The sequence below is a fragment of the Xenopus laevis genome, chromosome 2L, assembly GCF_017654675.1.
Source record: "Xenopus laevis strain J_2021 chromosome 2L, Xenopus_laevis_v10.1, whole genome shotgun sequence".
NCBI lineage: Eukaryota > Metazoa > Chordata > Amphibia > Anura > Pipidae > Xenopus > Xenopus laevis.
The window spans coordinates 66,525,810-66,551,483 of NC_054373.1; the positions used below are offsets into that span (position 1 = coordinate 66,525,810).

The 25,674-nt window shown below is 40.6% G+C and overlaps 1 protein-coding gene across 1 annotated transcript; it reads left to right on the forward strand.

Moving 5' to 3' along the window:
* Positions 1-1,051: 1,051 nt before the first annotated feature.
* On the forward strand, positions 1,052-25,360 carry nucks1.L (nuclear casein kinase and cyclin-dependent kinase substrate 1 L homeolog). The gene is made up of 8 exons (NM_001091242.1): positions 1,052-1,288; positions 16,523-16,566; positions 17,117-17,222; positions 18,450-18,505; positions 19,363-19,509; positions 19,660-19,812; positions 21,330-21,476; positions 24,706-25,360. The coding sequence occupies exons 1-8, from the start codon at positions 1,272-1,274 to the stop codon at positions 24,915-24,917; spliced, it is 882 nt and encodes a 293-aa protein (NP_001084711.1). The 5' UTR covers positions 1,052-1,271; the 3' UTR covers positions 24,918-25,360.
* The last annotated feature ends 314 nt before the right edge of the window (positions 25,361-25,674 follow it).

The following is a 25,674-nucleotide window of genomic DNA, read 5'->3' on the forward strand; positions in this document are numbered from 1 at the left end:
ATTTACATGAAGCAGGGTTTTACATATGATCTGTTTCATACAATATATTTTACAGAGGCCTACATTGTTTGAGGGGTATAATTTTCCTTTAAGCAAGGTTTGTCAGTGGGTACTTTCCAAAAATATGATTTCTGCGTAAACTTGTTGTTTTGGGGTTTAGCGCCACAGTTTAAGCAGATAGTGCATAAAATGCATATATAATCTATATACATACATGTATGTTAATTTTCTAGATGGACTAAAAGCCCCCTCCCCTCCAACTGAAATAAAATTGATCAAAAAAGTTCCACGTGTGCGCATCCATATATTTTATAAATCTAAGCCCGCTAATTTGAAACTGTAAATTGTAAAAGGCTTTGTCTCACATGACATACATTCGTCTCACTGAGAAAAATGTTGAGTCCCTAGTGGCGAATCTGCACCTGCACGCCTGACTCGCTCATGAGAAAACAAACAAGTCAGATGTATTTGATATAGAAGGCTGCGCATCCTTAACCAGTTTCATAACGCTTTAAACAATGCTTTTTTTAGTAACCGTTAAGAACTAAACCTTCGCGTGTATCGAATCTACCGATTGTGACGCGCCGACTCCATCTTCTCTTTTCTCTCTAGGGCCTAAGTTCTCAACCATACTTGACTCTCCTCCTCCTGATGCCGCGCCACCTACCTATTCGCAAGTCGACCAATGGCCAGATACCATGATGATTTGAAATAGCCAATTAGTAAGGAGGGTGGACTAAACTATCCAATCAAGAATCTAGGTGGGTGACCACTGGGGTAGGCTGCGGCCTTGGCTCAGGGGCTTGAGGCGTCGGTTGGGGAGGGGATAGGCTAAGTGTAGTAGGGACTGCATTGGAGTTAAAATCAAATTAGGTGTTGGTAATCGAAGAAAGGAAAAGAGAAAAAAGGTAGTTGCGTTAAGAAAAAAATAAACTAAGAAGCCGTCGCAGTAGTAACGTCAACCTCGGGTGTGAGCCCCGCCTCTCCCGTTTTCCCGCCTCTTTTACTCCTACTGACGGCCATCATTCGGAGCTGTCCCGAGGAACGTTTTCATTTTTTTTTTTAATTTCATTTTTTTCCACAATAAGTATTTATTTCCCAGGCATTTTGAAGAAAGAAAATTATACGACTCGGTCTAATTGTCAACACCCTCCTCTATCCATCACCCCCGCCCTCCATAAAGCGGCCACCGCGGGGGGTCTCGTACAAAGGAAGCCGCTCTTCCCTCTCTTCCGATTCTCGTTGCTGCTCACTCGGAATCTGCAGGAGCAATGTCCAGGCCGGTCAGGTGAGTGTGCGTTTCGCTGCTGTAGGCCGAGGCCCGCTATGTTCTAGGCATAGGGTGATGGTGTCCTTGCTATTAGCAAATAGGAGAGATGTCTGTGTCTAGTGAGATCGCAGGCAACACGCCATAGGCAACTGCTGTCCATCAGCCAACTGATTTAACCATTAAACCTCTACATTCATATCTGTCAAGGCTCGTCTGTATGATGTTCTGGGCTTTATAGTTGTACTTGTGGTGGGCCGCTGGAGGATAATGGCTGTACTTAACAGGCAGCAAACGTAGGTGTTGCTCGTAGAAACGGTGACAGGATTTTGCGCCTTTTCCTCCCAAAAGCAGAAACCGTATCTGAGACTTATTTAGGCTTCAAACGTTTTAATGCACTCCAGGCAAGCACAATGGTAGATTTGTAATAATGTAGGGGCTTCGCGAGGACCTGAATGTAAAATGAGACTATCGAGGGACGTGTTGTTGAGGAATGATTGTGTGATAGTACATAACTCGTTTGCACTGTTACAGGCATCACTTCAGGCTTTTGGAACGGCGTACAGGTCCGACATATAGGGGGTGTCCGGCTTACTGTTAGCATGGAATTAGTGTAAGGGCTGACTGGAGTTCTAAAGAACGTGTAGCAAGAGGGGCCATTTAAAAGAGGGAGGAGACGGAACTCCATGCGTGTGGTTGCTGTGCCCATGCAGCTAGTAGTATTGACTGTGACAAATGCGCGTACCAAACGGGCTTTAGCTCGGGAATAGATTCGTGAGTATCGCACAAACTTGTCTCAACCGGCCATTTAGTAATATTCGTTCCTGTACGGAAATTGTTGCACTTTCCACGCCATTCAGCGACGCTCCCCCACTTTACATCATATATACATGGCAACATGGGGGCGGGGCTTATGCCTGTTTCGGGGGAAGGGCACGTGTATCTAAACGTAGACCGCAACACATTGCATGTGTTTAGTTGTGTGAACAAAGGGTCGTCTGGTAGGCAGTCGCAAAAATATCCATTATGAGGGAGTTCTGTTTTCCTTTGTATCTGGTTAGTAATTTGGCAGCCGTGTGCTACTGTGACTGTTCTGTCGCTATTGAAACAATGTGAAATAAAACCAGTGGTTTAAACCGGACCTTTTCTTTACAGAAGGCTTCATCTGTTCATTTTCATAACTTCATTCATGCATGAAGGCACTAGTCTAATATTTTACATGATAATCTCCTGCAAATTATTGTGTTCTCCTATCCCACCATGTTCTATGGAAATATGGGTTAAATCCTTTATCTACATTGCTCCTTATACTCAAAGTAGTAGTGTATGTTAAAGGGGAACTCCGGCTTCCAAACCAAAATTTGATAGAGGCCCACATAACACAGAAACCCCTAATATATCCAACACAGTTACCTGTTTCTTCAAAAAGTATGAATAAATGTAATTTTCTATGCTGAAATCCACCTGTTTAACAGTTCTTTCTGCATCATTTGAAATCTTGAAATTGAAGGAGCGATTAAAACACTGATGTTACAAATTGTTACAACTACTCCACAGCTTACAGAAAGCATGAACTACTTAGCCCAAAATGCATTGCACTGTGATGTTTCTTTTCTTATTGAAATCATGTGTGCAGGGAATTGTGGGGTTTGGAGCATGCAGGCTGGTGCAGCTGGCTGTTACAAAGTAACAGTAGTCTGCTAGCTCAGCAAAGTACAGTACAACCCCCATTTTACATTTTTCAGGGGACCAGAGAAAAATGGTGTAAAATCCAGGGAAATGTATTATGCATAATATATAGGTGGGACCACAAAACAACAATGTACAATGAGGGAAAACTTATCAGGGGATGTAAAATGGGGGTTCTACTGTAATAAGAAAAATAATCAGCAGAAGAGCAGGGGGCTAGGCTTGAAATTATGTTTACTTGTCATAAAGCGTAAGTTATGTTTTTGTGGTTTCCCTTTAATGTAACCATTTTGCAGACCAGGTCATGCTTCCCAGAGTTCCTTTGTATATAAAGTTAACGTTCAGCTTTTAAATGTGTGGTTCACCATTGCGTATATGAAAAGGCCAATTCTAAACAACTTTTTAATTGATTTTAATTTTTTTTTTTTTTTTTTAAATTCTCATTTTCGGACTGTAGCTTTCAAACAGGGGTCACTGATCACCATCTTCTATACAAATGCTCTGTAACTCTACAAATTTATTATTGATACTTTGTATTACTGCTCTTTCTATTCAGTCTCTTCTACAAATTAGTGCATGGTTTCTAGAGTAATTTGCACCCTAGCAACCAGATTGTTGAAACTGGAAAGCTGTTAAATAAAAAGCTAATTCAAAAACCTCATAATAAAAAATGAAAACCAACTGCAAATTGGAGAACATCACTTTCTACATCATACTAAATGTTAACTCAAAGATGAAAAACCAATTTTTTTTTAATTCAGTTGTTTTAAAGGGATTCTGTCATCGGAAACCATGTTTTTTTCAAAACGCAACAGTTAATAGTGCTACTCCAGCAGAATTCTGCACTGAAAATCCATTTCTCAAAAGAGCAAACAGATTTTTTTTTATATTCAATTTTGAAATCTGACATGGTGCTAGACATTTTGTCAATTTCCCAGCTGCCCCTGGTCATATGACTTGTGCCTGCACTTTAGGAGAGAAATGCTTTCTGGCAGGCTGCTGTTTTTCCTTCTCAATGTAACTGAATGTGTCTCAGGTGGACATGGGGTTTTACTATTGAGTGCTGTTTTTAGATTTACCAGGCAGCTGTTATTTTGTGTTAGGGAGCTGTTATCTGGTTACCGTCCCATTGTTCTTTTGTTTGGCTGCTATGGGGGGGGGGTGATATCACTCCAACTTGCAGTAAAGAGTGATTGAATTTTATTAGAGCACAAGTCACATGACTTGGGGCAGCTGGGAAATTGACAATATGTCTAGCCTCAGATTTCAAAATTGAATATAAAAAAATCTGTTTGCTCTTTTGAGAAATGGATTTCAGTGCAGAATTCTGCTTGAGCAGCACTATTAACTGATTCATTTTGAAAAAATGTTTTTCCCATGACAGTATCCCTTTTTTTCAATTACTTTACATTATTTATTTTTTTACTGTTTTTCCAAAATCTAGTTTAAACATATAGTGTAAAAAAGTGTACCAGTGTGTTATACTCATTTAGATATAGAAGATATAGAATATTTCAGCAAAAACCCTAATAATCCCTCCCTTCCACTTCCTGCCCCCTGAATTCCCAGGCTGTGCAGGGGAGGCAACTCTCAGCTCACTGCACTTTTGGAGAGGAACCAATCAGCAGCTAGCATGACCTGATAGGGAACTGACTCCTGTCTGTGCTTGTGTGACTGCAGGGCTATGATTGGCTGTCCCCCATCTACTGTGCTTCTGGCAGGGACCGTTAGGACACGCCCAGCTCTCTTTTGAAACACAGACTGGGACCAGAGAACATCTATAGGGATCTCCAATAAAGGGGCTATTTTAAAGATATAAATTTATAGCACCATGTAAAAGCAACACCATATATTACTTATAATTACCTACAAAATTTGGGTTTTTTCATTTATCATATGTCTCCTTTAAAGTTGAATGTTCCTGTCTGTGGTTTCAGTCTGGCAGCTCAGTAATTCAGGTGCAGATTCTGAACTGTTCCAATTTTGCAAAATTTAGTTGATACTTTTCTCAGCAGTATTTTCTGGAGTATTCACAACTATTGTATCAATTGTAACATCTGCCTGTAATGAAACTCAGCAGGGACAAAGATAAGAAATGTATCAACTGTATCCATTTAGAACAGTTTACAGAGCTGTTTTAAAAGGTGAAAAATGATCACGCATAGAAAAGTCATTGGAAAAAGTCATTTTTTTTTCTGGTGATCTATCTAACAACTAGTTTTTTGAAGGTGAACTACCCCTTTAACACTTCTTCCATTATCCAGATTTACTTGTGCAGAAGAAGACCTAAAAGCAATATGGTAAATGATGTGTAGGATTATTTATTTTTTTCCTGAGCGTTTGAATCTGTGTAAACATTTTTTGGCATTTATCTTGTAATTCATGCTTAAATAGTGCTCTCATTACAAACGCTTGTTCACACACACACACACACACACACACACACACACCCATAAATATTTGGACAGACAAGTTTTGATTCTGTACGTTACCACAATGAATTTTAAATGAAACAACTCAGATGCAGTTTACTTTCAGCTTTAATTCAGTTGAACATAAAGATTGTGTTAAAAAAAGGCTTTAGTTCCTCACATTTTTATGCAATCACTACATTTCAGGGGCTCAAAAATGATTGAACAACTGAAAATAAAATGTTCATTTCTAATAGCACTGCGTATTATGACAGCACTTTATAAATAAATGATGATGATACTTGGTTGAAAACCCTTTGCTGGCAATGACAGCCTGAAGTCTTTAACTCATGGACATCACCAGATTCTGGGTTTCCTTCTTTTTAATGCTCTGCCAGGCCTTTACTACAGCGGCTTTCAGTTGTAGTTTCTTCCTGCCACTTTCTGTCCGAAGTCTAGTCTTCCAACAAGTGAAATGCATGCTCAATTGGGTTCAGATAAGGTTACTGACTTGGCCATTCAAGAATATTCCACTTCTTTGCTTTCGGCTGTATGTTTTGGGTCATTGTCCATCTGTATTATTACTGTAGCTGGATTTGAGCAGACTGTGTCTCTGAACACCTCAGAATTCATTCGGCTGCTTCTGTCTTGTGTCACATCATCAATAAACACTAGTGTCCCAGTGCCACTGGCAGCCATGCACGCCCAAGCCATCACACTGCCTCCATGTTTTTTATGAGCTGTTCCATGCCTTCTCCATACCTTTTTTTTTCCCCATCATTCTGGTAGAGGTTGATCTTGGTTTCATCTGTTCAAATGTTTTTCCAGAACTGTGCTGACTTTTTTTAGGTGCCTTGCAGTGCACCCTCTGTATTTACTTTCATGCAGTCTTCTCTTTATGGTAGATTTGGATATCTATACACCTACCTCCTGGAGAGTGTTGTTCACTTGACTGCATGTTGTCTTCCACATACAAGCACCCACTCTCAAATCAACTCCAGTGCTTTTATCTGCTTAATTGATAATGACATAATGAAGGAATTGTCCACACCTGCCCATGAAATAGCCTTTGAGTCAATTGTCCAATCTTTGTATAAAGTTCATGAGAAATGTCAGTGACCGCCATAGTTCTAATTGGTTTTCTTACATGCCATGTTAACTAGACCTGTTGGAGGATTTCTCTGTGTATGGTCACATGTAGCTTTAGTTTCCAAGTTACTGGCTACGTGAACATCAATCTTATAAACTATTTAAAACTAGAAAGCATAGCAAATCTCATTAAAAGCTCTCTATGCCTTTAGAACATAGGTTCTTTTCATAGTGGATTTATGTTGAACAGGAAGATTAGCCAGTTTTCTAGTAAAGTTTTCTGTCTGCAAAGACGGCTACTTGACCTCACCAAATTATAAAATCTGTTTCTGGGCACCTCCTAGCAGCATCTACATGTGATATAACTTTGAACTGTATGTTACAACAAACCTTTATTTGTACTAGGTGTTCCTTTCTACCCTCTACCATGTGTTTAAAGGGATACTGTCATGGGGAAAATTTTTTTTTTTCCAAAATGAATTGGTTAATAGTGCTGCTCCAGCAGAATTCTGCACTGAAATCCATTTCTCAAAAGAGCAAACAGATTTTATTATATTCAACTTTGAAATCTGACATGGGGCTAGACATATTGTCAATTTCCCAGCTGCTCCAAGTCATGTGACTTGAGCTCTGATAAACTTCAATCACTCTTTACTGCTGTACTGCAGGTTGGAGTGATATCACCCCCTCCCTTTCCCCCCCAGCAGCCAAACAAAAGAACAATGGGAAGGTAACCAGATAACAGCTCCCTAACAGCTGCCTGGTAGATCTAAGAACAACACTCAATAGTAAAAACCCATGTCTCACTGAGACACATTCAGTTACATTGAGAAGGAAAAACAGCAGCCTGCCAGAAAGCATTTCCCATAGTCACCCATGGCCAGCATTCACCGAATGGGTTAACATCCCCGTGGGCCAGCGGACAGGACCTCCCTCAATAATAAAAGGCTGCACCTCCCATAATCCATTAGTCTTTTTGTCCTGTCCGGGCCAGGGGATAGTTTAGTCTTACATGAGCAAGGACATACTAATAAAGGAAGGTAAGCTCCCCTGTTAAGGGGTTAGCATGGCAAGGATAATTACCTTATAGATCTCTCCTCCCGCTTGCGGGTCAGGGGATTTCTGGAAGAAAGAACACTGCAGGGTTCAGAGGTGGCTAGTATTCCTCCCGATGATGGGTCAGGAGAGCCGATTTTGCCCAGGTACAGCATCAGCAGGGAAGCGTGTGTGAAAGCGTCTTCAGCGTTGGAAGCTTCCGGCGGCCATCTTGCTAAAGGAAAGGTGCGTACAAGGTCATAAGGAAGCTTTCAGCGGCCATCTTGGTAAGGTAAAAGACGCAGTATCTGTGCCGAAAGGAAGTGACGTCGGCGGAAGTGGCCGTTCGGCCATCTTTGATGAGGGAAAAGATGCGGTTTGAACGGATTGGCGCCAATAGTAAAGTAAGCAGCGTTTTTTCCCAGCGCAATGGATTTAATGCGCTTTCCAGTACCTGAGGCAAAGAAGTTATGAGGTATGCAGGTGTCCTCCTCAGTTACTTAAGCAATAGCACACTTCCTGCAGCGGCCATTGCCAAGCAGTATACTGAGCACTAAGGAGTTAGTTGCAGGTATGTGATGTGCTTTGTGTTCAGCCAAAATAATCTCTTTGAGTTAATGCTGAAAATGTTATACTCTCTTTACCTAGTTTTCAACAATGGAACCTGGTATGACTGGGAAAACCTCTCAACCCCGAGGGAAAAGGTGAGGTAGTATTGAGAGTAATGACTTATGTGGATCAGGAGGTTTGATTTTAATAAATGTTATTTGTTCAGCCTTCCTGCCTCAGATGCAAAGAAAGACAAGTCACCAGAGAAGTCTTCAGCATCAACAGAAATACGGCAAGAACCTGGTACATCTGTATCACAGGGAAATCAGCTGTTTGCAGAAACCTTGGCTTCGGTTATAAAGCAAGCAGTTATTCAAGGATTTCAGGAAGTTTCAAGTTCTAGGAAAAGACCTAGACATACGAGACAAGCAGAATCCTTATCTGATGTATCAGAAGGAGATTCATCTGAAGATCCTGAGGGCTTTTCACAGATAGGATCAGAAGAGGGTGAAATAGATTCGGAAGAAGAATCGACCTTTGACATAGCAATAATCGATCCACTAATTAAAGCAGTCAGACAGACCCTGACTTTTCCGACAGAAACAGCAAAACTCTCTGCAGCAGATAAGCTATTTCCCTCTTCACGGAAGAAGGCAACAAGTTTTCCAGTCCATTCCTCTATAAAAGATATTATTAATACTGAGTGGAAAAAGATTGAAAAAAGAGCTCAAACAGCTGGGAAATTTAATAAAAAATATCCCTTTGATGAACAAGAGGCAAAGTTTTGGGAGTCTCCACCTAAGGTGGATGCGGCCATAGTTTGTTTGGCTAAGAAGACGACCCTGCCAGTGGATGATGGGGCAGTATTCAGAGAGCCTATGGAGAAGAAAATAGAATTCAATCTGAGGAAAGCATTTGGAGCTGCAGGGGCAGCATGTAAGCCTGCAGGGGCTCTGACGTCAGTATCTAGAGCATTGAAAGTATGGCTGTCTGAGCTGGGGGAAGCAATCTCATCCAATGTGAAAAGGCCGAAGCTCTTAGAGATGCTTTCAGATTGCAAGATGGCTACGGAATTTGTCATTGGATCTAGTGCATTTATCAGCAAGATCGATGGCCCTGTCGGTGGCAGCCAGGAGAGCATTATGGTTGAAAGCTTGGGCAGCTGATACTGCTTCCAAGTCTAATCTATGCCAGTTGCCATTTGAAGGTGAAATGTTGTTTGGCGAAAAGCTAGATGCAATTATTAAGAAGCTATCCGGAGGCAAAAGTGTGTTTCTTCCTCAAGAAAACCTAACCAAAAGAGCCCGCTATGAACCCAGTTATGGGAAAGTGAGGGATAAAACGTTTAGAACATCCAGACAATACAAGCCTGGGAAGGAATACTCCAGACAATCTTCGTGGAGATCAGGCCATCAAAGTTCTAGAGGGTCGGCAAGAAGACCTGGAGGTTTTTCCTCTGCCCCTTCGACTTCCAATCAACAATGAAGGTGGCAGGGCTCAGAACATGGTAGGGGGCAGGTTAGCCGAATTCTCCCATGTTAAGGCCAGAACCATTCAAGACGGTTGGGTACAGAAGGTGATAGAGTCAGGATTCGTTCTAGAATTCAAATCAGTACCCAGGAAAGATTTTTTCATTATGTCAACCTTCAAAGATGGAGAGACAAGCAAAGTGGTCGTACAAAAGTACTTAGACCAAATGTTCGAGTCAAGGGCGATAGAATTAGTTCCTTTAGAGGAAAAATTCAAAGGCCTTTACTCAAGACTTTTTCTAGTGAAGAAAGCATCAGGAACCTTGAGACCTGTTCTGGATATGGGAAGAGTAAACAATTTTCTGCAAGCAAGAAAATTCAAAATGGAGTCTCTGGCTTCCATCATACAGGCAATCTCAAAAGAAGATTGGTTGACAAGCATAGACTTAAAAGATGCTTACTTCCACATTCCAGTCTCAAGAGAACACAGAAAGTATGAGATTTGCAGTAGGGGACATTCATGTACAGTTCAGGTGCCTACCATTTGGGCTCTCCCAGTCTCCAAGAGTGTTTACAAAGGTGCTAGTAACACTCATAGCAGAACTAAGGAAGGAAGGTCTATCAGTATATCATTACCTAGACGATATCTTGGTAGTGTCAAACTCGAGCCGAAGCCGAAGACATACTTCAAGGGTTCAAGAGTTCCTACTAGCCCATGGATGGGTAATAAACAAACAAAAGAGCAATTTAATTCCCCAACAAACCCTTCAGTATCTGGGAGCTCTCTTTCAGACAGATCAAAATCTAGTCAGTCTTCCGGTGGAAAAGCAGGAAAAACTTATCAATCTGCTAGGAAGTTTCAGAAAGCAGAAGACCGTGTCAGTGCATCAATGCCTAAGAGTATTAGGCACCATGTCGGCAACCTGTCAAGTAGTCAGATGGGCAAGGTGGCATACAAGGCCCTTGCAAAATTTTCTGCTAAGGAAAGTGAGACATCCTCATCTACACCTGCAAAGAAATATAGAAATACCTCGAGAGGTAAAAAGAAGTTTAATCTGGCGGTGCGATCCCAAAAACCTTGCAAGAGGCGTACCCTTGGAGGAGCCAGAGTGGGTGACATTAACCACCGACGCATCAAGGGTGGGGAGCACACATAGAAGAGAGATATGTGCAAGGCACCTGGAAAGGAGAAAATATTTCCTCAAACATTCTAGAGTTAAGAGCCATAAGAAAATCTTTTTTTCTTTTTCTCACCTGTTGAAGAACAAACAAGTGAAGATTGTGACAGACAACACAACGGCAGTGGCATATATAGTGAAACAAGGGGGCACCAGAAGCCTGTCGTTGATGGAAGAAGTAAAACCACTCTTTCAGTGGGCAGAAAGTTGGCTGGAAGGGTTGACAGCAGTTCACCTTCCAGGGAAAGAAAATCTAAAAGCAGACTTCCTCAGCAGGACGGTTCTGGATCCAGGGGAGTGGTCCTTACACAGAAGTATATTCGAAGACATTATAAAGAGGTGGGGACAACCAGAGATAGATGTCATGGCATCCCCTCAGAACAAGAAATGCCAGCAGTATTACTCAAGATTCCCCTACGAAGGGTCCTGTGCACTTCCCGACCAACTTTGCCTTAGTCCGTCCGACTAAGGCAAAGTTGGTCGGGAAGTCTGATCTACATTTTTCCTCCCTTTCCGTTGATTTGGAGGATACTGAAAAAGATAAAGAGAGAGAAGGTAGAGGCAATTGCGATCATTCCCCAGGAGGCCTTGGTTCCCTCTCCTCCAGAAGTTGGCAACAGAAGAACCTATGATGATTCAGATCTTTCCGGGGTGGTTGTCACAGGGAGCAATCCAATTCCAGGAACACAATCATTTATCTTTGATGGCCTGGCGGTTGAGAGGGAAAGATTGAAGAGCTTCTCTCTTCCAGAGGAAATCATCAATTTATTAATGAAGTCTAGAAAAAATAGTACTTCCTCCCAATATTATAAAATCTGGGAAAAGTTTGCAAAATTTGTGACAGAGAAAGAGGAAGATCCTTTGTCTCCTTCTCCAGCAGTATTGGTAGGTTTCTTATTCTCGGGATTTGAGATGAATTTACAAATCAGTACGTTAAGAGGCCAAGTGTCAGCAATATCAGCCCTGACTGGTAAAGCATGGGCAGAAGAACCTCTCGTAAAAAGATTCTTTAGTGCCCTTATTAGAGTAACACCAATGAAGAAAAGTTTTATTCCTCCTTGGGATCTTCCCTTTGTTTTGAAAATCCTGATGGGAGCACCATTTGAGCCATTGGAAGACTCCTCCTTATGGAACATGACGCTGAAAGTAGTTCTGCTGGTAGCAGTGACTTCAGCCTGCAGAGTGGGAGAAATATCAGCCTTCGCAGCCTCAGAGCCGCATACGGTGATATTTGAAGACAAAGTGATATTAAGACCTGAATTTGTTTTTTTACCAAAAGTCGTCTCAAAATTCCATTTAGATTTGGAAATAATCCTTCCATCCTTTTGTCCAGATCCTAAGTCATCAAGGGAAGAATTATGGCATACTCTGGATCTAGTGAGAGCCATAAAGATTTATCTGGAAAGAACAAAGGCGTGGAGAAAATCAGAAAGATTGTTCATAATCCCAAATGGTTCAAGGAAAGGTCAAGCTCCAGCTAAAAGAACAATTAGTTCTTGGATTGTTGCAGCTATCGCAAAAACCTACAATATTGCAGGCAGGAAGGTTCCCAGAGGGTTGAAGGCACACTCTACCAGGGCATTAGCAAGTTCCTGGGCGACAGAGGCCGGGGTGTCGCCGGAGAGCATCTGCAGATCAGCAAGGTGGTCTTCAATCAATACGTTTGTGAAACATTATAAGTTGGATGTTTTGTCCTCCCAAGAAGCTATGTTTGGGAGAAAAATATTGCAGTCTGTATTTCATTCTCTTGATTAAAAATTTTCTGTTATGCAAATCGTTCCCTCCCTCATTATTTAGCTTGGGGAATTCCCATTCGGTGAATGCTGGCCATGGGTGACTATGGGAAAACAGGAAATTGTTTATACATACCGTAATTTCTGTTTCCTGGTCACTCTCCATGGCAGCATTCACCGGGTAGTTTCCCACCCCGATTTGGGGGACCGCTTTATACCTAGACTAATGGATTATGGGAGGTGCAGCCTTTTATTATTGAGGGAGGTCCTGTCCGCTGGCCCACGGGGATGTTAACCCATTCGGTGAATGCTGCCATGGAGAGTGACCAGGAAACAGAAATTACGGTATGTATAAACAATTTCCTGTTTTCTCTCCTAAAGTGCAGGCACAAGTCACATGACCAGGGGCAGCTGGGAAATTGACAAAATGTCTAGCCCCATGTCAGATTTCTAAATTTAATATAAAAAAATCTGCTCTTTTGAGAAATGGATTTCAGTGCAGTATTCTGCTGGAGTAGCACTATTAACTGATGCGTTTTGGGGGGGGAAAATTTCCCATGACAGTATCCCTTTAAGTTGAGAGATTTACCAGCATTTAACTGTGCCTTGCGTCTCTAGGTTAATGTTCTTTTGGAGAGTGACTGACTTATCCAGACCTACCTATTTGGCAGCTCAAACTATGCAAACAATTTTTGGTACATACTGTAAGCTTTTCCTTCAAACTGTTTATATAAAACGTTACAATAACAGTACATTACACATGCATTCTCCCTTTTAAGTATAGAGAGGTTTAAAAAATATATATATACAGTGGTGTGAAAAACTATTTGCCCCTTCCTGATTTCTTATTCTTTTGCATGTTTGTCACACAAAATGTTTCTGATCAAACACATTTAACTATTAGTCAAAGATAACACAAGTAAACACAAAATGCAGTTTTTAAATTAGGGTTTTTATTATTTAGGGAGAAAAGAAATCCAAACCTCTGTGAAAAAGTAATTGCCCCCTGAACCTAATAACTGGTTGGGCCACCCTTAGCAGCAATAACTGCAATCAAGCGTTTGCGCTAACTTGCAACGAGTCTTTTACAGCGCTCTGGAGGAATTTTGGCCCACTCATCTTTTCAGAATTGTTGTAATTCAGCTTTATTTGAGGGTTTTCTAGCATGAACCGCCTTTTTAAGGTCATGCCACAACATCTCAATAGGATTCAGGTCAGGACTTTGACTAGGCCACTCCAAAGTCTTCATTTTGTTTTTCTTCAGCCATTCAGAGGTGGATTTGCTGGTGTGTTTTGGGTCATTGTCCTGCTGCAGCACCCAAGATCGCTTCAGCTTGAGTTGACGAACAGATGGCCGGACATTCTCCTTCAGGATTTTTTGGTAGACAGTAGAATTCATGGTTCCATCTATCACAGCAAGTCTTCCAGGTCCTGAAGCAGCAAAACAAGCCCAGACCATCACACTACCACCACCATATTTTACTGTTGGTATGATGTTCTTTTTCTGAAATGCTGTGTTACTTTTACGCCAGATGTAACGGGACGCGCACCTTCCAAAAAGTTCAACTTTTGTCTCGACGGTCCACAAGGTATTTTCCCAAAAGTCTTGGCAATCATTGAGATGTTTTTTAGCAAAATTGAGACGAGCCTTAATGTTCTTTTTGCTTAAAAGTGGTTTGCGCCTTGGAAATCTGCCATGCAGGCCGTTTTTGCCCAGTCTCTTTCTTATGGTGGAGTCGTTAACACTGACCTTAATTGAGGCAAGTGAGGCCTGCAGTTCTTTAGATGTTGTCCTGGGGTCTTTTGTGGCCTCTCGGATCAGTTGTCTCTGCGCTCTTGGGGTAATTTTGGTTCGTACGGCCACTCCTGGGAAGGTTCACCACTGTTCCATGTTTTTGCCATTTGTGGATAATGGCTCTCACTGTGGTTCGCTGGAGTCCCAAAGCTTTAGAAATGGCTTTATAACCTTTACCAGACTGATAGATCTCAATTACTTTTGTTCTCATTTGTTCCTGAATTTCTTTGGATCTTGGCATGATGTCTATCTTTTGAGGTGCTTTTGGTCTACTTCTCTGTGTCAGGTAGCTCCTATTTAAGTGATTTCTTGATTGAAACAGGTGTGGCAGTAATCAGGCCTGGGGGTGAGTACAGAAATTGAACTCAGGTGTGATAAACCACAGTTAAGTTGTTTTTTAACAAGGGGGGCAATCACTTTTTCACACAGGCCCATGTAGATTTGGAGTTTTTTTTCTCCCTTAATAACGTAAACCTTCATTTAAAAACTGCATTTTGTGTTCAATTATGTTATCTTTGACTAATAGTTAACGGTTTTTTATGAGCAGAAACATTTAAGTGTGACAGACATGCAAAAGAATAAGAAATCAGGAAGGGGGCAAATAGTTTTTTTCACACCACTGTATATTCAGTATGAAGCATATGGGGCAGTGACACAGAAAGCTTGTTTGAGCTGAGTTTTGCCTGTGTCATGTTAATGGATCAGTAAACGCCTTCTAAGGCTGCGTGGAAGTGGTTCAGCTGTACGGAGCTGGGACATGTAGTGGATCTGCTTCTCTCAGACTGAGAGCAGCAGAGCTAATGCTCTGTGTGACCTTGGCTTTTAGGCTGTGGACACACAAGCTGTTGTCAGCAGTTGTTTTAGCCTGCATAATTGGGCTGATCTCAGCCTGTGTGTGACTGCTCCCAGGCTGATCAGATTCAAATCAATGGAGCAGGGTTACTGAGCAGATCTGCTTCTCTCAGCCTGCAAAATAGCGAAGGCTGACAACAGCCTGTGTCCATAGCCTAAAGGAACAGTAACATAGAAAAATATGTTTTAAACGAATAACAATATTATGCCGTATTGCCCTGCACTAGTACAACTGCGGTTTGATTCAGAAACACTACTATTGTTTTATATAAATTAGCTGCTGTGTAGCCATGGGGGCAGCCATTCGAAGGAGAAAATGCTCCGGTTACACAGCAGATAAACTCTGTATCTGTTATCCACTATTTAACCTGTGCCATATAGCCTTTTTTAATTCCTGCCATTGCCACACAGCAGCTTGTTTATATGAACTATAGTAGGGTTTCTGAAGCAAACCGATAAATTTTACCAGTGGAGGGCAATGGTACATTATATTTTTACTTTTTAACTCTTTAATTTTTTTGCTGTTATTTGTGGCTTTGGACACACAGGCTGTCGGCCGCTGTTATCAGCTTCCATAATTGGACTGGCCGCAGCCTGTGTGTGACTGCACACTGGCTGATCAGATTCAAATCAATGGAGCAGGGGCACTGAGCAGATCTGCTTCTCTCAGCCTGCAAAAGTACTCGGGCTGACAACCGCTGCTGATCAGCCACTAACAGCCTGTGTGTCCATAACCTTAAGTGCACATAATAGAAGACCTACTGCATTCAGTAGTAATTGTTTAAAAACAATTAAACATTGTTATTGTATCTCTGTAAAGTTTAGTTGCATAGAATTACATTTCATTTTGCAAACTTTAGCTGGCCCTACTTTTGAATGGAATGTTTTTTTGACTCCATGCAAACTGAGCCAATTTCAGATATTTTGTTAACTGCATATCTAATAACTCATTTTGTGATGAAACACTTGATAGCTGCCTATAGATGTTAATATACAAAGATGGCAGCTTGTTTGCCTGTATATGGGGCCACTCCTTGTAGTAACAGAAGGAATGGATTGAGGAAACCGGAAATGTTTAATGCATGTAGATTTTAGATGATGTTTCTTTAGAGTTAAGTGTTTCTGAAGCAAATACACAGGTTAACCGTGCATTATAAGTATTTTTTTTTTTTTTTTTTATTGGTCTAATATCAGTCAGTGACCCCCTAAGCATCACTTAGTTCAAATACCACCACCAAATAATGATTTTTTTTTTTTTTTGGATTTTTTTTTTAGGTAGGTCAGCTGGCTTAACATAGAGTATAATACTCCCTGTGTTAATTTTCAAGAAAATCAATGCCTAACATAAACTGGTCATGGTATCACTTATGCTAGTTATTTAATTTGGTTTTGAACTTTATGAACACTTTGACTATTTGACTGTTCTACTACTGAAAAACATTTTCTCCTCTGTAGGAACAGAAAAGTCGTTGATTACTCTCAGTTTCAAGATTCAGATGGTAGGTAGAAAACCTAAACAGGTAAAATATACTTGTATGTTTAGTCTTTAGTTTTCGCCTCAATGTTATCAAGGATGGCCTTGCTTACTATATGCATGAAACATCACTTTTATGCATGTCTGCATTTATATAGTGAATAAAGTACCCCCTCTTGTAAAATATAAGGATATTATTAGTTACCGAGGAGTTTCATGACCATATAAAAACACGAGGCCGAAGGCCGAGTGTTTTTATACAGGTCATGGAACTCCGAGGTAACTTCTAATATCCTCATATTTTACAACTGGGGGTACTTTATTTATTATAATACACAAATTTTAGTGAGTCATGTGACAGAAATGACATCACTACTCACCGTTTATAACTGATGACATCACTACTCACCGTTTATAAGGATATAATTTACAGGATATTCATGGCTTTTGTGTATTATAAATGAATAAACTAAGGAGACCTTTTTCCATAGCCTCTTTTCCTACTGTAAAAGGTCCCTCTCCCAAGAATTAAGATTTATTTATTGTTTGTAAATTTTTTCTGTTTCCAAATTAAGATGAAGACTATGGAAAAGAGTCTGCTCCACCTTTGAAGAAAGCACGTAGATCTTCTAGAGAAGTAAAGGAAAAAAGGAGGTCTGGGAAAAATTCACAAGAAGACAGGTTGGATGATTGTTTCCTTTGGATTTCTTTCAAGTTATTTCCAAGACGTAAGGCTACGGTCAGACAATGTTTGATCTCGGCCTGCGGTTCTCCGCAGGCCAAGAATCCACTGCTCTTCCACTCCTGCTCTGCCTGCACCTGGAAGCATTGTTTTCACCCGGCTGCAGGCAGACGCAGCGGATTTCGCTGCGTCATTTTGCGCCAAAATCCACCCGCAGTTCAAAAGACATGGGGGGGGGAAGCAGATCCTCCACCTCTAGAGAATCCGCAATGTTGTCTGGCCCTATGCTGGCCATAGACGCAAAGATCCGATCGTACGAATCAACGTACGATCGGGCTTTCCCATCTCCCGACCCTCCACTAACCATTCAGATCAAAGTCTTTACCATTCTGATCAAATAAGAACAGATCACCCAGTGTTCTGCCCCTGACAGCAATCGTACGATACTTATGTCTGACAACACTAGTGACAGTCTCCCTCTGAAAATCGTACGATCGGCAATACACGCAGAGATATTATCGGCAGGCGACAGAAATTTTCTAACCTGTCCGATCGACCAAACGACTGATCTCCGACGGACGAAAAATGTCGGGACTCTCCACACACGGTCCGAAAATCTTAAGAATCCACGATTCGTACGATTGGATCTTTGCGTCTATGGCCAGCTTAGTCTTAAAGTGGACCCGTCACCGAAAAAAATTATTCAAAATCTTATTTTATCACATTAGTCAAGCAAAATGAACTTTAATTACACTATATAAATTATTTGAATCTTGTTTCCTTCAGTCTGGGAATTCATAATTATAACAAGCAGGCAGGAGCCATTTTGTGGACACTGTTAAGACAAGCCTTGCATCATCTCAGAATCTTGTTTGTGCACCAGAATGGGGGACCTGATGTCAATCCCCATGCGCTGGCTACACAATTAAATGGTGAAGAGAACTGGGGGAATGTGGGGAGAGCAGTGACATGTAGGAAGTGCTGAATGGAAAGTGAAAGTAATTGTCTGCCCCGCCTCTATGCCTAGGCATAGAGGCGGGGCAGACAAAATTTGATTGACAGCTAAGATTTTTATATGAGTTTACAACAGCTATAAATGCTTTAATAAAAAATAGAAATTGGATTTCATTTTTAATTTAAAAAGGACTTTTATTATACAGATTTTTGTGTCTGGGTGACGGGTCCACTTTAAATGATATTCTGATGTCATTGTCTTCTTTCTGCAGTGATGAATCTGAAGAAAAGGATACAAAGAAACCCAAAAAGGAAGGAGATTCTGCAGGTATAATTCTGAAGCACTCTTTTAGAAAGCACTGGACAATGACCGTTTGTTTTTCAGCTGCATAAGACATTTTTTTAAGCTGTGTACTACAAACCATGTCGGTCACCACCATATGTGTATTAGACCCAGGCTAATGATTTTTTAACAATGTTGTTTTTATAGATGTAAATGCTATTTTAGGGATACTTTTACTGATATGATCTATTTATGCCATAACACATACATCCGAGCATGTAGTTAAAGCCAATACAGAAAAGAACATTCGTAAAACTTGGAAAACCGAATTGCTTCAATGGCTCCAGATATATCTGAAGCCAGCCTCCCTCGCATTCTTGTCCTACCCCTAGATAAATTACAATGCCTTCTCGGTCCAATGAGAAGCCCCTGATAAATATATATATTTTGGTATGGTACTTGTTATCCAGAATGTTCGAGATATGGGGTTTTCTGGATAAGGGGTTTTTCTGTGATCTCTATACCTTAGATCAGTGGTCCCCAACCAGTAGCTCGCGAGCAACATGTTGCTCTCCAACCCCTTGGATGTTGCTCTCAGGGTCCTTAAAGCAGGTGCTTATTTTTGAATTCCAAGCTTGAAAGCAAGTTTTGGTTGCATAAAAACTGAGTATAGTGCCAAGTAGAGACTCCTGTAGGCTACCAGTCCACATAGGGGCTACCAAATAGCCAATCACAGCCCTTATTTTGCACCCCAAGGGACTTTTTTATGCTTGTGTTGCTCCCCAACTCTTTTTACATTTGAATGTGGCTCACAGGTAAAAAAGGTTGGGGACCCCTGCCTTAGATCTACTTAAAAAAAAAAAAACATTCAAATTGAATGGTTTTTATTTTTCTTTCGCTAGAGGAAGACTTTGGCAGTGGAGATGACTTGGCAGAGGGAGATGGAAAGGCAGACAGTGATTATGAAAGTCCAAAACGGAGCAAAAAAGGCAAAAAACCTACCCCTGACAAGAAGAGAGCCTCCAAACAAAGAAAGAGATCTGCACAAGGTAAGCAACAAAATAAACAGAATAAGTTGCTTATATCTTGCGGGGGAAGCTAAATGCCTATCACATTTATTTTTGTTTTGTTTTTTAGTTTTGCATGGCAAATCACTAAAATGTATCGAAATCCTGTCAAGTTTTTGTTTACTTCCCCAGATGACAGTGACGATGAAAAGCATCGCAAAAATGTCAGACAGCAGAGGCAAGCAGCATCAAAAGCTGTGTCTAAACAAAGGGAGATGTTAATGGGAGATGGAGGCAGTGAAGATGAAGAACAAGAGGAGGAAGATGAAGCACAATTTTTGGAAAGTGAGTTTGATCCCCCAAAATGTTGTTCAAGGAAATATAAGAATGGCATGAATTTTAAAGATCCAATTTACTGCAGTGTTAGCCTTGTATAAGCTGCATTTGTCTCAAGTTGATGTCATAAGGAGCAGTTTTTCTTCTCAGGTGTATGCAGTGGCAGGCATACTGCCTGCCTGTTTGCTATCCACGTGGGGCAGATTTTGGACTTTCCAGCAGAAAACTACCCTTGTGCATGCTGACATGCAGCTTGCCAAGGCTGTAGGGGACCAAAGCAGTATTGTCTCTGCTAGAAAAACTGCTGCATATGACGTTAATAGCAATAACTAACGGGACGTTTTTTGAAAGTGATTAATCTTGGCTACTGCAGACAAAACATCCCGTGTTTCCTTCCCATCGGCTAACATGCAAATCACTGGTGGGGGAAACATACATGGTGTTGCTACTTTCTGAAGTAGCCCAAAGTTTTCTTGTGGCCAACTTTGCATTCTGTATGTTTCCCCACCAGCAATTACGTTCGCCAGTAAGATGGAAACAAGCAGCGTTTTTTCTCTTGCAGAGAGAATCGCAGGTGGTGAAATGTCCTATGTCATTGCCCTTAAAAAAAAATGTTTATTTTTAGATAAGTGTATGCTGCAGTGCTCTTGACTATGCGAACAGTTTAAGTTCACTTAAACTATTGTCACAGCTGTTAACGTCGGTATTCTCATAATATGTAATTCGTTGTACAAGTATGAAACCGGTTATCCAGAATGCTCTGGACCTGGGGTTTACGGGATATGGGGTCGTTCCTTAATTTGGATCTCCATATTTTCAGTCTAAACATTAAACCCAATATAATTGTTTTGCCTCCGATAAGGATAAACTATATATTAGTTTGGATCAAGTGCATGGTAACTTTTTATGTTTGCAGGTAAAAGTATTTTTTTTTAGATAGATAGATATAGTGGTCTTTCGTAAGTTCCAAGCTTTCTGGATCTCTGGTTTCCAGCTAATGAATCCTATACCTGTAGATTTTATAGTTGCAAAGCACTGAATGTTTTTGTAAATGAGCACAAATATATCTACAAGGCACTCGCCCATGCATGCCTTGTGCTTTTCTGCAAATATCATTACTACCTGCCATGGGCCACCTTTAGTGTTTTATAATATCCTGGGGTGTGGCCAGCCAAACTATGCTGTAAAGGGCATGTTTCTTGGCAGATACAATTCACTGTCTAGTTTTGTATACAGTGTCCTTCACAAATGCGGTCAGTTCTTTGAGAAAATCTAAAGGTTTAATGGGCTTTGGAAAGAAATTCTGCCAACACAAAACTCAGTAAGTTTCTTACAGGGATTTTGTCATGATTTGTACATGGCGAATACTTCACTCTACTATATAAATCAACCAACAAATGTATTTTTTAGCTGTAATATTGGTGTGCAGGCAGCCATCTCGGGTCATTATGCCTGATTATGTGCTTTTATAAAAAGCCAGGACTTTACAGTGGAGCTGCTATCTGATAAGCTATCGTTAATTTTAGAGGATTCTGGGAGTGATGAAGATTTCATGGTAGAAGATGATGATGACAGTGATTATGGCCGATCCAAGAAGAAGAAAAAGATTGTTAAAAAATCTAAACCAGAAAGAAAAGAAAAGAGAGTACCTAAGCCCAGACTAAAAGCTACAGGTAAGGAAACATTATAAAGGGAGTATTGTGGGATTTTTGTTGAATTTGTACTATATGCCTGTGCAACTGAATTATCCTTTATTACACTTCTATCTTCACAATGTACAAGTGTGATTGCAGGATACTTCTGTAATATTCTTTAACCTTGGACACTTGGGTACTCAGTTGGTCTAACCTTCTACCCTGCAAGCATTGGAGTGTTACATACAAGTGATGTGCAGGTTGAGTTTTTCTCGACCTGCACCCAGCCTGCTACATCCCCTTTATTTGATTACCTGCGCCCAGTAACATAATTATTTATTTTGGTTTTTGAGGTATTTTGCTTTTTTAGCAACTTTATCCTTTTTTTTTTTTTTCCCCGTATTTCAGCAATGTGCCTGCTAGAGTCCAAATTACTGTAGCAACACGCATTGGTTTAAATGAGAGGCTGGAGTAGAATAGGAGAGGGCCTGAAAGAGGAGTAATAAAAAGTAGCAATAACAATCTAATTTGACCACCGACTGAAAAGTCAGAATTAGTAATTCAAAATTATTTTAAAACAAAAATTAAGGCCAAATAAAAAGTTGCTTATAATTACTATAACATAAGTTAACCTAAATTTGAACCACCCCTTTAATGAGACTGTGCTGGGAAAATTTATAATGGAGAACACCTTGTAGATAATAGAATTTGCTCTAGTGCTAGCTGTATATGATGTGTTAAAGGGGACATATATCATAAAATTTCAGAGTACACTAAGATGAACATGACTGAAGAATACATTTTTACTTTTGCACATTTCAGGTCAAATTTATATCAAAAATTAAAAAAAAAACAGCACTTAGCCCACCCCTTTCGCATACTTCCAAGGCTCCTCTCTATCTCTCAGTGGCCGAAGGGCATTCCAAAGCCAGAAGCAACGGCATATCCACTTAGGCAGATGTGGGAGGCACTTCTTTGCTTACGTCAGTCCCTCTTAGTCCTGGCTGCCTCGTCATCACGTGTCCTAACCACCTACCCGCTTGCTTCCCCTGTTCATTGTCCACGTTCTTCTCCCGACTGCATTCTGTGATCTCTTCCCTGCTGCCTTCCGCATTCACCTCCTCACTTAAGAACGTTTCCCCCACTCTCTTCCCTGATCGCCTCCACAATGGCATTTCTACTGCCTTCTCTCTGCCTGTCTTCTCCCCTATGGCATTCCTGCTGTGTTCTTTTCTCACCTAATCTGATCGATTCCCTGCTGTCTTCATTGCAGCTCTGCTGCTTCCCTGCCTTCCCCCGATTGCATTCCTGCTGCCTTCCCCATTCACCTCCTCCAATCGCCACCTACACAATCTGCTACCGTCCTCCCAGCACATATGAAAATAAATCAAAGCCTTTTAATTTATTTAATAGGTGCAATTTATCAAATGTGTGGCACTTAATTGCAGAAAACAATGAACATTTACTTGGATTCATCTGCATAAAATAATATGCTGATTCTTTAGTTTGTTGCAGGAAGTTAGATATAAACCAAACCTGCAGATGTTTTTCTCTAATATGATAAACATAAATGACTGTAAGATCAGTATACGGTTAGATACAGGGAGAATCAGCATGTTTGCAGGCTGGCGAGAGACACGAGCAGGAGCCTGGGAGGGGCTTAACCTGCTGTGTGTGTGTGTGTGTGTGTGTGTTCAGCCTGTCAGTCAGTGTGATAACAATTTCCTGTGGGAGAAAGAAGAGACACGCCCACTCCTCATTTCAGCATAGATGCAGATGAGTAAACATCTCTGTGCAGCTCTGATATAATGGCTTTTTTACAAGGTAAAATGCTTTAAAAACAGTTTTATTTCTACATCACTACATATTGTAAGAAAGGAACAATAACATAACAAAAGATGAGTTATGTAAAATGTCCCCTTTAAGAAGTTTATATTTGTGAGAGGAGTGGGTCATTCTTTCCCCTTTACTAAGCCCTGTTAAGGCCGGGTCTAGAATATAACATACAGTTTTGTTCTCCAGTGCTCAAACAGGATATTAAGCTGGTAAATAATATGAAAAATCTGTTATGCAGAAAGGCTGGCCAAGTTGGGGTGTTTATGCAGGTATGTAACTGTATAAATCTATAAGGAGGCAATATAATATCTCTCACGCTCCATTTACCTGTAGCTACTTGCAGCACACGCATAACTGTATCCATTCTGATTAGAAGAAAGAACGTTCCAGCTTAAAGTGGAACTCTGGCTTCCAAACCAAAACTTGATCATGTGTGCAGGGAATTGTGGGATTTGGAGGATGCAGGCTAAGAACAGATGGCTGCTGATGCAAAGTAACCGCAGCAAAGTAGTCAGACAGATCAGCAGGGGATTAGGCTTAAGATGGCCATAGACGCAAAGATCTGATCGTACGAATCAAGGATTCGTACGATTTTCAGACAGAGTGTGTAGAGTCCCGACATTTTTCATCCGGCGGAGATCGGTCGATTGGACAGGTTAAAAGATTTCTGTCGGCTGCTGATATCTCTACATGTATTGCCGATCGTACGATTTTCAGAGGGAGACTGTCGGACATAACTTTCGTACGATTGCTCTCAGGGACAGAACATCGGCTCATCTGTTCTTTTGTACTTTATTTGATCGTAATGGTTAGTGGCAGGTCGGGAGATGGGGGAAGTCCAATCGTACGATGATTCTTACGTATGGCCAGCTTAAGGGAACTGTTTCAAACATTAAAAATCGTGAAAAGTCTGCATATTTTTTGATGTATATTGCAAAGTTGCTTGAAATTGTTTACTTTTCAAAATGCATAAGTTATGTTTTTGTGGCGTTTCCCCTTTAATATTTACAAAGGGTTTATTACAGTGAGGGCTGTGAAGTTGTGGCATTCTCTCCCAGAAGTGGTTGTACAGGCTGATAGATTAGCTTCAAGAATGTGTTGAATAACTTTTTAGCAAGTGAGGGAATACAGGGTTATTGAATATATCACTTAGTACAGAGTTGACCCAGGGACCTTTCCGATTGCCATCTTGGCGTCTGGAAGGTATTTTTTTTTTTCCCCCATCAGAGTCTCTTCACTTGGGATTATTTTTTTCCTAATAGCAGGTACACAAGTTTTATAGACATAAAAGGACATGTCCATATTTTTTTTTATTTTTTTTTTGCCCCAACTCATGACGCTTTGTTAAAATGAGTAATAATTAACGTGAAATAGATTTTATTACAAAGGGTATACTTAATGCATAAATTACAAGCCTGCTTTGGTATTGCAGTAACACCCAGTCCAGTAAAGGCCAAAGGAAAAAGTCGTCCTGCTGCTTCTAAGGCTCCTAAGGAAAAATCTCCATCTCCCAAAGCAGAGGAGGAGGAAGAGGAGGATGAAGAGCCAGTGACCCCGCCACCAGAGAAGAAGTCTACCAGTTCACCACAGGAAAAATCTGGAGATGATGTGTCTGATGAAGAAGCTCAGTCCACAGAAGACTAGCACCTTTCAGGGTGTGTGGGGAGGGACTTGGGGTGAGGGTGATTGTCGGGAAATTTTATTAAAAAAAAAAAAATACAAGTTAAAAAAGCAAAATAAGCCTGTTGGGTTAAGATCATGACTTGGGCTACTGCTTGATTCATGCACCTCCAATGCTGTCTTTCATTTCTGTTTTAAGAGTTACTTGCGCTTTCTCATTTTGTTTTTTAAATATTATTTTAACCAGCATAAGGTGAAACATTTTTGCCATCTTTGGGATTATTGATTGTTGTTTCCATTACCTGTGAAATAAAGCCATGCACATTTTTAATAAATTGCATTGCTGAGAAGTGTTTGGTGGGGGTCGGGTTGGAGAAGGACTTTTATTTGGCTTATATATTTTTTTCTTTTTTGTCAAATGAATTGTTTTTTGGTAACCTTAATGAAATGGCCTCTTTTATTCATTAGACCCTCAGCAGCTGTGTGTTTTATTTTATGCCTATCTCCCCTACTGCCTCTGTTGTGCTGTCTAATTTACTATGCACCAGTTTACTCGCAAAGTATTTATAATCCCATGACACTAATAGATCATTTATTTGAATGTTTCTAAGTGCAGCAGTTTTTTTTTTTTGTTAAGAATTTAATGGATTCTGTATGGTATGCATTTTATATATTCTTACATTGTATCCCTTTTTTTGCCACTAGCCAAATCTCCAATATCCCAGCCAAATATTGTATGGTCAGACGTATTTTCTTTCTAGATGTGGCCCATTCCCAGGTG

Excerpts from the sequence above, each read along its gene's own strand:
- nucks1.L (NM_001091242.1), top strand. Across the intron at positions 18,506-19,362 it reads AAAGGAAGGAGATTCTGCAG|AGGAAGACTTTGGCAGTGGA; the intron begins GTATAATTCTGA and ends TTCTTTCGCTAG. Across the intron at positions 21,477-24,705 it reads GCCCAGACTAAAAGCTACAG|TAACACCCAGTCCAGTAAAG; the intron begins GTAAGGAAACAT and ends TTGGTATTGCAG.